The following is a 15,579-nucleotide window of genomic DNA, read 5'->3' on the forward strand; positions in this document are numbered from 1 at the left end:
GAAAGACATCAAAATATGTCTTTCATCAACATAAACATTAAAGCAAATCTAAATTCTGGAGGGATGATGTACTAATACAAATGTTGACTGTATTTTTAACAGAGTGTGTAACTTCCAGGTGTTGAATGGTGGCATTGTACCACCGTGCTTCAGTTTTTTAATAGCAATCTTTACTTTGCATTTTGCTTGTGGTTTATTTTGTATTGTCTCTACTACCTCTTTTCGTCAGTTTAAATTCTGAGTTTGCGCACTGCAATTTATATGACATTTCAAAATAAAAGTCCCATCAAGTAAATTTTCCACCGAAATGACAAATTTGATGGATATTTGTTCTCAAGGCTGACTAATCACACTAAATAAAAACATACAAAACATAAAATCCATGAAAATATGTTAATGGATATTTCCCTCTGTTGTATGTTTTGTAGCTCTGCACCCTGTGGAATTATTCTGACAGCTGCCCTGTACGCGTTTCCTGTCCGCGGTCAAAAATAACGGAAACGCTTCCTGAGCTGCCGGTGTCACCTCGCTTGTCGTCCGGGTGGCGCCTCCGGTGTGCTGCCGCCGAGACTCGGGGTGTCGGGGATGCTGCTGCAGAGATGGAGTTGAACCACAAAAACAGCAAAGTGTCGGACAGAGTTTGAGACAAAGGGAGGGGGGTTAGCGTTAGTTCTCCGGCCCAACTGACTGCTGGACGGGCTTTTGTTGAAAATAAGAGCGGAGGACGTTTTTAAAAAATCGGGTTGAAAATGAAGCTGCTGAAGCCGAGCTGGGTGAGCCACAACGGTAAGCTTGTGCAGGAATCTGTTGGACCAAGTTGGGCTTTTGTTGTCGGAGGGGGGTGAATTGATAAGGAGGCATGATGGTGGTGGTGGTCGACACTTGTTTGACTTGTTTGTCACTTATTAGTCGCTCACAAAGCAGACTTAACACAACAAGTAAGCACACACACACGGTGTTTTTGTCATTAACAGTATCACTTCTCTCTCTTCCAAATGTATTAATGTTTGCTAACCGTAGCTAGCTAGCTAGTTAGCAGCCCCCTTCTTCCCGGCTAGCTCGGATGCCCTGACGTTAGCTAATTTACCTGCCAAATTACCCATGTTGAAGTTGGTTTCTAAAACTGATTTATTGTTTTGTGCATTTACAACATTTTAGCGACGTTTTAGCAAACACGTTTTATTTCAGAGACAGAAGACGCTTGTCATGGAGCTTAGAAAAGTGTCTGTTGGTGAAAATCTCGGAGCTGTCAGTTTGGAAAGTTAACCGTTGGCGAAATGGCCTGATTTCAGGGTGCAGCTGACGGTTATTGTCACCGGTTAAAGTCATTTGTTTTTGAGACTAGATATTCAGTCTGTGAGGCTTTGTGTAAAGTTGCAAATGTCTGTCACAACATGCCGGTAAACCAAAAAGGAAGACCAGATGATCAGATCCATTTTATCTTCAGTAACGGTCCATAACGGTAACTGACATCATTGACAGCAATACGAAAAGGAGACAGCAAGCAAAGCCTCACAGTTTAAAATACTAATGATGAAAAATGAATAATGGAAAAAAAAAAAACTTTATTTGTACATCTCCTTTCATTCACGAGATGCAGGTGTAAGTATTTGAATACATGCATCAACAAAAAAGAATTTAAAGAAATGATAACATTCAATAAAACTGAGTTAAATGAAAAACAAAGCTGCCACCAGCAAATGTTTGGTATTTTTTTGTTGATAAATGACTCTCAGCACTAATGCTCTCAAAGCTAATAATAGTTATTTTCATTATCAACTAATTAAGAACCGATTGTCCTCTTAATTAATTTATTGTTTGTTTATTTATAGATTAATTTATTGTTTAAAAAAGTGACAAAGTCTGTTATAATTTACCAGAGCGCAAGTTGATGTCTTTAAATGTCCAGCTCACAATCCAAAACCCAAAGACATTCAGTTTTCTGTCATGCAAGACAAAGAAAGGCCTCAGATATTCACATGTGAGGACGTGGAACAAGCAAATGTTTGGTATTTAGTCTTTAAAAAAGTACTGAGCAGTCTGGCTTTTAAGGTCGTCCTTAGACACAAACACAGACACTGATGGATGATGAAGGCAAAAATAAACCTTGAAACAAAATCTAATATAAGAGAGCTGTGGCTAAATATTCTTATTGTTTTTTTTGTTTGTTTTGTTTTTTTTTAATTACCAGTTAATCTGTCTATTGAATAGTGAGACATGCTCTTCACTGTTTTATCTGACCAAGAGTCCAGATCTCAAAGGTACTGGGTTTATCATGATGTAAAACAGAGAAAAGCAGCGAATCCTCATGTTAAAGAAACTGGAACCAGCAAGTTTTTTCATGTTTTTGTTTGATCAACTGAAAAGATGACTCTTTTCAGAGCTGAAGTCATCAGTCAAAAATGAAAATGAAACAACATGTAGAGACACAAACAAACATCCAAAAACACTTATCCCACAGCACCAGCAGGAAATGACTTTATAACTTGTTTATGAATTGAGAGAAATAGTTTCTGATGGCTTAATCTGTGATGTTTGCTCCCTGTTGTCTCTGTGTTTTACTGTTGAACACTTTTTTTCTTTGTGTGTTGTTCACAGACTTTTTGTTGGGTATTTGTATCTATGTATTTTTACTCCTTATCTTCAATATTCTTATATGTTCATCTTTAGGGTAAATATAGGTTAGGTAAGAGATTATATAGCAAACAGCTGCTGCTGGCATTTGTAAATATTGTGCAATCCAGCTGCATTACATAAAGACAGAGTTGGAGGATTAATATATTATTTGAGTAATGTCACAAATGCTGTAGGTCCATTTACAGTAAAATCCTGGAGCACATGTCGAGCTAATCCACAGTCACTAACAAAACCAACAGCAGCTTCAGATCATGGACATGTTCTGACTTAGCTGTGGAAAATCACAGAAAAGTTATGGAATTTTCCATCAGGCTGAGAGTGTGAAGCCTGGTAAATAAAAAGCGGAGGTCACTGTGATATCCTTGTGTTGTGTTGAAATGTGTCTTATTCTGTGTTTTCTCCTTTAATGACTATTTTTCTTCTTGCGTTCTCAATTATTATTGGTTCTCTATCTACAATATCAATCTACAGCATCTGTTAGTCTGTGTCTAATGTATGAATCTATTAAAACTGTCATTTGACTAATACCATTAAATGCCAACTTGCGTGTTGTTTTTCACAGGCAAACCCATATTTTCTGTTGATATTCACCCTGATGGGACAAAGTTTGCAACTGGTGGGCAAGGTAAGACCAGGACCATCGTTTACGTCTACTCACACTGAACTTGCTTCCCTGTTTTGGGACGATGTGCTGAAATGGACACATTCAGATCGTGTCCAGAGTTTGATGGAAAATGACAGAGTTGGTGTCAGCTCTGAATCTGCATCACACTCCACTAAATGTTCTCCTGTAGCCTCAGATTACAGATTCATTTTGCTGCTTAAAAATATTTCCCCATCTGTCTGTCCATGTGTGGAGTTTTCAAATGAAGGGGAGAGGAAATACGGGTCAGGAGAGTATGGGTTTTGTATTAATGTTGGATTTGTTTTCAGGAGAGGATTCTGGAAAGGTGATGATATGGAACATGGCACCAGTCCTCCGAGAGGAGGACGAGAAGAACGAGAATATTCCCAAAATGCTTTGCCAGATGGACAATCACCTAGGTAACCAGCTTTACCTGTATTGATTGTTGAATGTAGAAATGTTTGGTAAATTGATGTATTGTTGATTACTCCGGTGAACAGCGCTTGAGATGCTGATTCTTCTAAAACTGTTTTGTTTGTAAAGTGACAAATGCAACAAACACTGTGATCCCCTCTGATGCTTCCACGCTCACAGAGGAAGAATCTAAATAGCTAAGGTGGATGTACTGTGTGGTCTTTCAGAACAAGGTTGGATTACACGACAAGTATTGTGAAAAAGCGACACTGTACAAACTTTTTAGAAGAACACTAACTAAATGCTAAAGGTGACTCACAGGGAGCTGCATTTCCTGCTGTGTGCAGCACAAACTGTGAGTGTAATGGATTCAGAAAGTTAGAAAAGTTTGGTGATGCAACCAACCAACCTAATTGAAGCTTTCCACCACTTTCACACTGTCAGCACAGCACATTAACTGGTGTGTACAGTAAGGCCCTTCACTAGAATAGAACAGAACTTCATTCCCCAAAAAAGTGGAAAACTGTCATCAGCCAATCTGACAGTTCATTAAACATCAAAACAGACACACAGCACATAGAGTGAGCGCCACGTCAGTCTGAAAACCACGCTGTCTCTCTTAAAGTTAAAAAATGGATCTGGAAGGAAACTAGTGTTGTCAGCATTAATTTGACTGTTGTTATAACACTGGATATATGTATGTAATATTTGAATCTGTATTCTGAGTTTGTTCTTATGAAGCGTGCTGTTGTGTGTTAATAAGGTTATACAGTAGCAACAGTAATGACTGTTTGTGTGCTGCAGGTAGTTAAATACAGTTCACCCATAAGTAATGATATTAACACTGAGTCTGTACACTGTCCCGGTCTCCTGTGGGTTAAATGACTTCTTATTCATCCTTTGCAGCCTCTGTCACTGTATTTATTCCACTGCCTGTTCTAGTTCATGTGCTTCTCAGTCAGAAGTCTGCTGTAACTGAGAATTCACACCAGATGTGAGACATGAACAGCACATACACGCTGCTGAAGCATCCATCTGTTCAGTCCTCACTGACGCCGACCTCTGTTATGGTGTTACTGACTTTACCAGCAGACGTCCTGTCAGCAGCACAGACAGACGCTCGCTGCAGGCTGATAAATATCAGGAAGTCAGTGAGATGAGATGCAGAAGAAAATGGTTTTGTTTTATTGATGTATTATATTATTCCAGCTGCCCACAGTAGCTCTGTATGCCCACATTTTTGTTCTCCATGGACAACTGTGTCTGCTGAGTGTCCAGCGGCAGGAGAGTGTGTTTGTGTTCATTGCACTGCTGCAGTGTCATCGGCCCAAATAAATATACAAGCAGTCAGATTTAATAATAGGAACATCTTGCGCTGCAGGTGCTATTAATGTCCACTGTAACGGACAGCCTCCTCAGCACCAGTTGTATTTATAAGCAGAGTTAACAGAAGAGTTTGTCTCTGCAGCGTGTGTGAACTGTGTGCGCTGGTCCAACAACGGGCTGTACCTGGCATCAGGAGGAGACGACAAGCTGGTCATGGTGTGGAGGAGAGCTGCGTATGTAAACACACAAACACAAAATGTGCAAATACAGTCGATGCCTTTGCTGTTACAGTCCAGTCTTGATGATTTAGAAAGTAAAATCGCATTTTTGGATCAGTTTCTTGACTATTTTCACCACAGAACGAGTTTTAAGATGAAATGAAATGTGCTGTCTTTGTTTTGAACAGTCAGAGCTGGTGGTTTGTGGTGACTGTGTGTGTGTGTGTGTCTCTGCAGATTCATCGGTCCGAGCACGGTGTTTGGGTCGAGCAGTAAACTGGCCAATGTGGAGCAGTGGAGGTGTGTCACCATCCTGAGGAATCACACTGGAGGTGAGACACACACACACACACACACAAAACAAACTTAAATGTATGTACACACACTACAGATGCACCAAATACATTTATACACATCATCATCATCATCATCATCTTAACTGGTAACACACCTCTAGACTCAGACAGTGATTTTAGTGTGTGTGTGTGTGTTTTGTTTGCAGATGTGATGGACGTGGCGTGGTCTCCTCATGACGTGTGGCTGGCCTCCTGCAGCGTCGACAACACCATCGTGATCTGGAACGCTCGCAAATTCCCAGGTAGGACACAAAAACCAAAGCTCATCTATAACATCGCAGTGAATGAATCCAAACATCCATGTGTGTAAGCAGCTGACAGAGCAGGAGTTCTTTCTTGGTCGACTCGTCATCTGTGTCCCTCTGTTGTGTCTGTGTCTCCAGAGATGGTAACATGTCTGCGAGGACACACTGGGCTGGTTAAAGGTCTGACGTGGGACCCAGTAGGGAAATACATCGCCTCCCAGGCCGACGACCACAGCCTCAAAGTGTGGAGGACGGTGGACTGGCAGATGGAGGCCAACATCACCAAACCCTTCAGCGAGGTACGAAAACACTGTAACTCAGCTGAGTTTGATGGTGGAGTTGGTAGCTGACATTGTTATGGTGTTACTACATGGAAGCATCTGTGCTCGTTATGTGTGTTCACTGCTTATTTAGGTGTTTTAATTTGTCACATCTGTATATTCTGCTGCCACTTCTGGCCCCTGCAGCAGGTTCACCAATGACGGTTTGAATCATTTTTTCTCCCCCCTCTCCCTGTGTCTCAGTGCGGCGGGACGACCCACGTCCTACGTCTGTCCTGGTCTCCAGACGGTCAGTATCTGGTCTCCGCTCACGCCATGAACAACTCAGGCCCCACCGCTCAGATCGTAGAGAGAGACGGCTGGAAGACTAACATGGACTTTGTGGGCCACCGTAAAGCCGTCACTGTGGTGGTAAGCTTTTAGCCCAGTGTTCATTCTTTATTCTTTAAAGATAATCTTCCCCTCACATCTGTCTGCTGATGGATCTGGTGTCTTTCTCTGTAGAAATTCAACCCAAAGATCTTTAAGAAGAAGCAGAAGAACGGCAGCTCTCCAAAGCCCAGCTGTCCATACTGCTGCTGCGCTGTTGGCAGCAAAGACCGATCGCTCTCTGTCTGGGTCAGTTCATGCTTCAGTTTGTTTTCAAGTGTGTAGAAAATGGTGACACATATAAGTCAGCACCAGTGATGCAAGACCCTCTGTCAGGTTGCAGATTTGCTCTGTTTTGTTCGTCATGATGTTTGTCCTGTTCAGTATCAACAGCTTCCACAGAGATTGTCTTTACTTATTTGAGCCTAGTAGAGTTTAATATTTTACCAGACAGAAAAAACCTCAAACTTGATGGAAGTGTTTATGTCATTGTGATTACATAATGATAAGCAGAGGGCGTGTGAAGAAGACCCTGGCAGGCTGCTGTAGTTTTTTGGTGCTGATGATGAAACTGTGTTTACATTAATACTCAGGAGAAAGTTCCTAATCCAGTCTTAGTTAATGTGAAGTGAGGAAGAACATCTGACAGCACTAACATGGTGTGTGTGTTTGTCCTCTCCAGCTGACCTCACTGAAGCGCCCTCTGGTGGTCATTCATGATCTTTTTGATAAATCAATTATGGACATCTCCTGGTGAGTTAAGACAGGCGTTGTGTGGCCGACCACATAAGTGCATTAGCGTCTCTTTCCCTGAGCCTGTTGCAAAGACTTTACGCTATGATGACACCACTCACATAGAAACAGACACTACAGCTCCAACTCCAGCCTCGGACATACAAATATTACATTTTCATGGCTAAACAAACATTAATACTCATATAATTATAATTAACCAGTGTGTCCTGTCAGTTTTACAGGCGTCTCTCATTATCACAGTCTATAGAGAATTGCTTATTTGCTGGAGGAGATTTTTTTGTCGCAGTTACAGAGCTGGCCGCTGGAACAATTCTGACTCTGCCACACTGCATACAGCCGTATTCATATATCTACGATGTGACAGTAATGAACTGGGTTATGAGACATCACTGGTAGTGTTACAGCCTCACACACATCTCTGAGTTTAATATGTGTGTGTGTGTGTGTCAGGACTCTGACAGGTCTGGGGATGCTTGTGTGTTCGATGGACGGCACTGTTGCCTACCTGGACTTCTCACTGGATGAACTGGGGGACCCGCTGAGCGAGGAGGAGAAGGTAAGACGCACATAGTGTACTCACACAAACGCTCTGATTCTCTGACTGTATGTTTGACTGCATGCACAGTAAATTTCTGAATCAATCCAATCTTCAGTAACTGTAGTCTGTCATTTAGCATTTCTGTGTTCTTCTTACTTTCCACACTGGGAGAGTAGTTTCTATCCACTAAAGTAGCTGCCATCACATTTTAATTTAAATAATGTTTAGTTAGTGAGCACCGAAAAAGTCACCTGAAGAAACTATAGCAGAGCAGATAGTCCTGTTTCTAAAAGCTGTTACTACAGATCTATCTGAGGTAACTGACGCCTCTGCTCACTCGTGGACTCACACTCTACTGTTGAGCTGTGGCATTTAGCATTACTAACATGTAGGGCTTATGGGAAATGGCTGCAAAAGGCATGAATAATGAATAAAAAACTATAGTCGATCATTTTCTAAAGAACCATTGTCCTTATCTTGACACTTGAAGCGAGTCACATGCCCTGCTGTTGAGAAAGTCTGGATGCTGTCCGTCCTTCCATCAGTTTTTCTGAACCAGTTCTCTCTCTTCCTCTGACGTACAGAATAGTATCCACCAGAACATCTATGGTAAGAGTCTGGCTATAACCAGCACTGAGGCTCAGCTCTCCACCACCATCATCGAGAACCCCGAGATGCTCAAATACCAGCAGGAGCGACAGAACTCGGCCCAGGCCAACTCAGGACCAGGCAGCGCCGGGCCCGAATCCTCTACCCCCAAACTCAACAGTGTGATGAACGGAGAGTCTCTGGAGGATATCAGGAAGGTGGGAAACTGAAATGTAACATCCAACAAAAAGCACGTGTTGACTGGTGTCCTTTTGATTCAAGGCAAACGTTGGAGTCTGATGCTTTTGATAATGAATCTTAATTCTCTCATTTTTTTGTACAAATTTGCATTAAATTAGTTGAATTACACAGAAAATCCAGGCTAATAAAGTTTCTCTCCATTAACATAATTAGTTTGACACACAGAATGGAATAAACTAGGAATATGCAGTACTGGTAAGATATCCAAGGAAAAAATCTAGAAAATCTAAAACACAGCTGCTGTGTAGATACAGAGAGAAGATGCAGTGTACACACAGGAGAACAAGTGGAAGGAAGGAAGTGGCACATATTCAAATATCAGTGATTTATTAGATGCATATTTATGATTTCATACTTTTTATGATATTTTTGGATCTTGAATTTCTTGGTTGTATTATTTCGTCCTCTTGCAGAACCTTCTGAAAAAGCAAGTGGAGACGAGAACCGCAGACGGTAGAAGACGAATCACACCGCTGTGTATCGCTCAGCTGGACACAGGGTATGAAAACATGAAACACACACTGTCTGCTTATCGTTGGTGGACAGAAGCGATGCCCTCATTTAGAAGATGACTGAGTAGTAGATCACCGTCCCGCTCTCTCTGCAGGGATTTCTCGCCGGCGCTGTTCAACAGCGTTCCCATCCTGCCCTCGGGCTCCTCCATGTCCAGTCAGCTCATCCCTCAGCTCAGCTCTGACTCCAGCCCAGGACAGGCCTCCTCTCTGGGGCTGAGGCCCAGCCATGACCTCACCTCACCTCCAGCCAGCGGCACCGCCAAGGGCCTGGAAGACAACAAGGATGGGTACTACTTACATGCTAGTACTTACTTGAGAGCCTTAGTGTTGTCCCTCACTTGTAAGTCACTTTGGATAAAAGCGCCTCCCGAATGAGTGAATGGAAATGTGAATGGATGGGAAGCAGCTGGAGAGGAAGCTTTTACTTTTGTCTTCTGTCTGTCTCTGTTTCAACATCTCGCTCCTAACGCTCTGTCATCCCTCCTTTTCCTCTGTTTTACCCTTCATTGAAATCTCCTTTGATCTTCTCGTTCTCTCCTCACTGTTGTTTTATGTTCTGGTTTCCTTATGTTCAGTGTGAAACCCAGTCTGCTGCTCACCTCTGCTCCCAAGATCGAGCCAATGAAAGCTTTGGACTCCAGGTTTACAGAGAGGTCGAAGGCCACGCCGGGGGTCACAGCCGCCATCTCCTCCACCGCTGGACTCACTCCTCTTGACAGGTCTCAGTATAAGTGAAGTAGTTAAGAAAAAATGGTACAAAATACGAGACAGAGCAAAGCTTTAAAAGGAGAAGACAATGTCCCTAAAGCGAATTTAGATTTATCTGTTTGCTCAACAGGCCAAAAGACGGCATCTCGGCCCTGAAAGACGTAAAAACCAAAGAAGACACCAGCAGCGACAGCGAGGACAAGATGGCTGCCATCAACAAAAACCTGGCCTTTGGCAAGAGGAAACCAGAGCTGCTGATGGATGGAGGAGAGGTGGTGGAGAAGAGGAAGAAGGGACGGCCCAGGAAAGACAAGATGGCAGCTACCATCGCCCAACCCTTTACACAGGTAGAGAGATGGAGGGAGAACATAAACAGATGGACGGTTAGAGGTCTCAGTGATCTGGTACATTCACTCCTTTGTAAAAACATTAATAGACATAAAAGGAAGAACATAATTAGAAGATAATAACAATCTAACAGAAGCTGCGTTTGTGCAGATGTCGTTGGAGTAGCTGGTGAATGAGTGTTTTGTCCTTTCTCTTCCTGTCAGATAACTCCTCCAGCAGAGCGGGAGCCCAGCAGGGCGGCAGCTCCTCCAGCTCCCGTCGCCGTTCTCAAACTACCAACACCAAGTACACAGAAGGCCTTCACTCTGCAGGTAACACACTGTGACCTGTGCTGTGTGATGATTTGTGTTTGCTTCTGGAGGATTCAGTATTTGTATCCATCAGGAAGAACTTGAACCTGAGCATGGACCAAATGTGAGGCTGTCAGTTGACTTTTTTTTGCTTGTTAAGTTAGAAATGGAGGGTGTGTGTTTGTGTGTGTTTGTGTGTGTAGGTGAGCATGGAGCCGTCAGTGTTCCTGGAGGTGGAGAATGAAGTGTCAGTGGTCGCGGGTTCGAAGCTCAGCCAGCTGCGATGCTCCAGAGACGGACGAGACTGGAACACGCTGCTGCCCAGCTCAGTGGTCACTGCTGCAGGGAGCAGGTAAGAGGCTCCGCTCAGACCCAGATAGAACTTCGTCTTCATGCTTGACTTGACTCACTAACACCATTGTTGTCATATCAGAAATTCTTAATTCAAACAGCCCAGAAATTGTATAAACACATGAACCGATGACACTGAGTTTGTTTGTCGTGCTCGTCCTCTCCTTCAGTGACATCCTCGCCGTCGCCTGTGAGGACAGGATGTTGTCAGTGTTTTCTTCCTGTGGGCGGCGGCTCCTTCCTGCCATCCAGCTCGGGACACCGGTGTCAGCTCTGCACTGCTCGGCCCACTTCCTCATGGCTCTGACTGCAGGAGCGACGCTGTCCGTCTGGTCAGTGCTCAGATATTTAGTTATATTTATCCAGATTTATTTAGGGACTGGTTTTAATGTTGTGGCTGGTGGGTGTGTATTGATTTGTGATGTTTTGACATAATGTTTAAGCTGCTACAGATGTTTTGTCCTCAGTACCAGTTGATAGAAACATCTGTCTGTCTGTGCAGGGACGTTCAGAAACAGAAAGCTCTGGTGAAGAACGAGTCTCTGCTGACCATTTTACCTGGTGAGGAACTGCAGCATGTGATAACAGGAACAGTTCATGAAACACTGCAGGAAATACATTTATCAGCTTTCCTTCCTTGAGGAAACCTGACATGAATGAACACTGGAATAATGCTAATAATAGAGTTTTTAACCTGCTTTAGTTGCACCATGAGGAGAAAATTGTTTTTATAGACTGATTGTTCTGATCTCCTTAACACTGTAAAATGTATTCTTTCAGTATTTCATATTTATTAAACAGATTTTGTGCACATGCACATCCTGACTCCAGCTCTGTACTTAACACACACACACAAGTGTATTTCCTGAAATGCTGAACTGTTCCTTTAAAGGTATATTTAACACCTGATGTACTGAATGTTCTTCTCAGGTTTGTTTTCATCCTTTAAAGAGTTTGGTTGAAGACTGAGGCTGGAGAATCCAGTCGTGTTATTTATCTTAAAAACATTTTGTTTGTGTCTTCAGGTGCTGACATCACAGTGTCTCAGTCTCTGCTGACTCAGCAGGGAGTTCCAGTCATTGGACTGTCCAATGGGAAGTCGTACTGCTTCAGCTCCTCCCTGGAGACCTGGTGAGACACGAAGACTTTGTTTGAGTTGTTTTGTGTGTGTGTTTGATTGTATAAGATACAGTGTGTGAATTATTGTGTTACTGTATCTGTTCCCTGTGGACAGACGCTCATAATTCACTGTAGTTTTTGATTTTGTGTTGGTTCACTCTACAGTGAATATGTGCTTTAACTGAGAGTCGTCCATCAAAGACACTGTGAATGAGTTCCAGTGTAAACTTAAAGAACTGCTCTGTCTCTCTCAGGACTCTGATAGCAGATAAAGGAGACTCTCTGGTCCAGTGTGCTGACTTCAGGAGCTGCCTACCTACCCATGATGCACCTGTGTCTTCAGGGCCGCTGGCTGTAATGCAGGGACGCAACCTCAGGTACGACAGTAATGTTTAACTCCCCTGCTCACCAACAGCTAAAGATAGAGAGCTGAGAGAGAGCCCTCAACACTAATATTAAGTGTAACATATATTCAGACCAGTATGGTAAACTCTGTGTGGTCCCTGCAGTGCTGGTCGGCTGGCGTCCCGCCTCTCCTCCACCCCTCACCACCTGCAGCAGAGCATGACGTTGGCCTTCCTGGAGAACCAGCTGGCGTCTGCTCTGACTCTGCAGTCGGCGCAGGAGTATCGTTACTGGCTGCTCATCTACGCCCGTTTCCTTGTCAACGAAGGTACTGAACCATCACCGTCTAATGATTTCACACTTTCTACAGACTGACTGTGCAGAAGGAGTGTTCAGTACGATTTTAGTGAACAGTTTGTGTGTGTGTGTTTCTTCCAGGCTCAGAGTATCGTCTCAGAGAGCTCTGTAAGGAGCTGCTGGGTCCCGTCCACAAATCTGCAGCCACAGCCTGGGAGCCCACCACTCTGGTACGAGAACAACACTCTGCTCTTTGTTTTCCTTCCATACATAAAAAACAACCTCGTGCTCCTCCCTCTGTCAGAAACAGTTTTGTCTCTCCTGGTTCTGCCTCTCTTCTGGTCCCAGTCAGAGTCTTTAAATATCGTCTGTCTGCTGCCACAGTCGATTTATTTATCTGTATTTGATTTGATATGTATCTGACACAGTGTTGACTGTTAAGTGATCAACACTGATGAATAACATGTTTCTTCCTGCATCTCATTATTTTCAAACTGAAATTTCTCCTTTGCATCATACTGTGGTCTGTGTCATCCTGTTTTCACCTTGTGCTCCGTCACCACAGTGACTGTTGCGTTTCTGTTGCTCACTGATTGTGTTCCTTGTTTTCGGTGTGTTCAGGGTCTTCGTAAGCGGGAGTTGCTGCGGGAGGTTTTACCCGTCATTGGTGAAAACCTGCGATTCCAGAGACTGTTCACTGAATACCAGGACCAGCTGGAGCTGCTTCGCAACAAATAACACACACACATAGAGACTGACACAAACACACGCTTGGACTCGTCATGAAACCAGTTTGGTTCGTCACGGCTCAGCTCGGCTCGGCTCAGCTCGGGTAAACTCTGGCTGCTTTCATCAACTTGGGAAGCTTGAAACGCTGTCCTGGCTGAGACCTGAAACACATCCTGAGTGTTTTCTGAGAACGTTAATAACAGCCAGTCCACAGCCTTTCAGGCACTGGGACTTTTCAGTGCTGACGCTCACCGGGGACAAGTGGGTGCTTCTTCTTCTTCTTCTTCTTCTTCTTCTTTTTTTTTTTTCCTAATCACGATTTCAGTTTGAACTGCCGTCTTTTGTCTTTTTTCCTGCTAAGTGTGTCTTCTGACCTATGCACCTCTCTCCTGTCCTCCTAATCATGAACTTATGAAGATAAAGTCAAGAGAGACAGTGATAGAAAGGTTGCAGGTTTGATTCCTGCTAACTGCCACGTGCAGCATCAGCAGCTGTGTCCCGTTGAATCGTTCTCGACTCTGTTTCCCTCCTCAGAGAGAGAGAGAGAGAGAGAGAGAGAGAGAGCAGAGGTGAGACGCTCGTAAAAGGTGAATAGAAATCAGAATGGATGTAAAGGAGCAATATGCTTGTACCAAAGTGATGCCTTTAACTACACACCAGTATCTGCACGGTGAAGACAATGAAGGGCATCTGCACAAAGGTTCAGCTGGAATTTAAAGGCTGATATGTGTGAGTCTGTGAGTGACTCGTACTGGCTCTTTAAAAGCGACAAAATGTGAAGTCACAGTGAAAAAAGATCAAATTTAGACAACTGCTGGGAATTAAATCTATATACTGAAATACAGGATGGATCTCTGGGAAATGGAGTGAGAAGGGATCGCAGATATTACATGATAACGCATAAAAAGCCTTCAAGCCTAAGTCAAAGAACATGTAAAGCAGTGTCGATTTTAGAAAATGTAATTCCTCATGAAGAGGAGGCACATGAGACTGAATTCAAACCAGCCTGGTTCCAGACCTCTGAACCACTGCCCACATGTGATTTAACATGAACACAGCCAGACTAAATACTAAAGTAGAAATCAGCTCAGTCCAGTCATCAGGTCGAGGCGCTGCAGAAACTTGTAGATGTGCAGTGAGCTACTGTTTTAAACATCAGTACAAGCTGTTAATGCTGGATGCTTCTTTTTTTAAACCGCATCCATTTTATGAGAATCATGACCTGAACGTCATCAGCTCCTCAAATCTAAATGAGACTGTTTGTAAATCAAACATTTAACAAAGTGGATGCACTTAAAAAGTCCCATTTTCATTGTGTTGGATCAGTGAGAACTAAACTGACTTTTCAGTTGTCAGCCGTTATCAGGACATTTCACATTATGTCATATTCACCATATACACACACCTACTGCATTATGAACCTGTACGTGTCTGAGGAAATCAGAGACAGAATCTCTCTCCTACATGTTAGAGTTTGACACTACCAACACTCTGCTCTTGTTTCTCTTTAAATCCAACAGAAATGTTTGCAGATTTCTAAACATACGAGCATTTTGAGATTGTAGCATCGTCTTATTCTTGAAATCATGACCGCTGGTGGAGAAATGTTTCACCTCTCATCTCGTTTGTAAATAAGCTGAAATCAGAACACAGAAACAAAACCAGGTCTTGTAAAGGCTAAGACACCGTTCTGCTGCACCCCTGTTTATTTTTTATAAAAACCACTGCTGAAGAATCCGTTTTTCACAACTAAAGGGGAAAATGTTTGTTTTGATTTTGTTTGACATCCATTAACTTGACATTTGAACAGGGTTCAAAGGCCCAAAGGTCATGAAACCCATCAGTGGACTTCACTTGAAGAAAAGAAGTACTTCTGTTTAGCCTTTTGTTTTTGTGCTGCAGCAGTGATGCACTCCTCTGCCAGCTCAGTGTGTGTATATGAATGGGGAGTGTAAACTTAGAAAGCTTGTTCCTGCTGTATTTCACTGCACTGTGTAGAAAACATCACTGAGGCAGACACACAAGACGAGTCCAGAGGAAGAGTGACTCCCCTGTCTTTACTAATCTGTACAGCATTTCTTTCTCTTTGTTTCATTTCTCTTTTTTGTTTGTTCTTTGCTGTTAGTCATTTTTAAATGTTTGTACAAGGCAATTTTTTTTGTCTCCATTTTCTATAAGAAAAAGAAAAAATGAGTGGAGACGAGCTGAAACTTTGCTTTGAAGAAAGAAAGTTCAAATTAAACAAATGAGGAACAGCTGGGTT

General features: G+C 42.9%; 1 protein-coding gene across 1 annotated transcript; it reads left to right on the forward strand.

Annotated features, from left to right (window-relative positions):
• The first annotated feature begins 511 nt into the window (after positions 1–511).
• LOC108881655 (protein HIRA) lies at positions 512–15,571 on the forward strand. The gene is made up of 25 exons (XM_018673726.2): positions 512–786; positions 3,200–3,262; positions 3,571–3,681; positions 5,145–5,235; positions 5,458–5,552; positions 5,723–5,818; positions 5,960–6,120; positions 6,346–6,513; positions 6,607–6,720; positions 7,154–7,224; positions 7,678–7,783; positions 8,350–8,571; positions 9,028–9,113; positions 9,222–9,416; positions 9,705–9,848; positions 9,968–10,184; positions 10,389–10,496; positions 10,679–10,827; positions 10,997–11,158; positions 11,329–11,387; positions 11,852–11,957; positions 12,200–12,322; positions 12,455–12,618; positions 12,729–12,817; positions 13,209–15,571. The coding sequence occupies exons 1-25, from the start codon at positions 750–752 to the stop codon at positions 13,323–13,325; spliced, it is 3,054 nt and encodes a 1,017-aa protein (XP_018529242.1). The 5' UTR covers positions 512–749; the 3' UTR covers positions 13,326–15,571.
• Positions 15,572–15,579: the final 8 nt, after the last annotated feature.

The sequence above is a fragment of the Lates calcarifer genome, linkage group LG13, assembly GCF_001640805.2.
Source record: "Lates calcarifer isolate ASB-BC8 linkage group LG13, TLL_Latcal_v3, whole genome shotgun sequence".
In the NCBI taxonomy this organism is placed as follows: domain Eukaryota; kingdom Metazoa; phylum Chordata; class Actinopteri; family Centropomidae; genus Lates; species Lates calcarifer.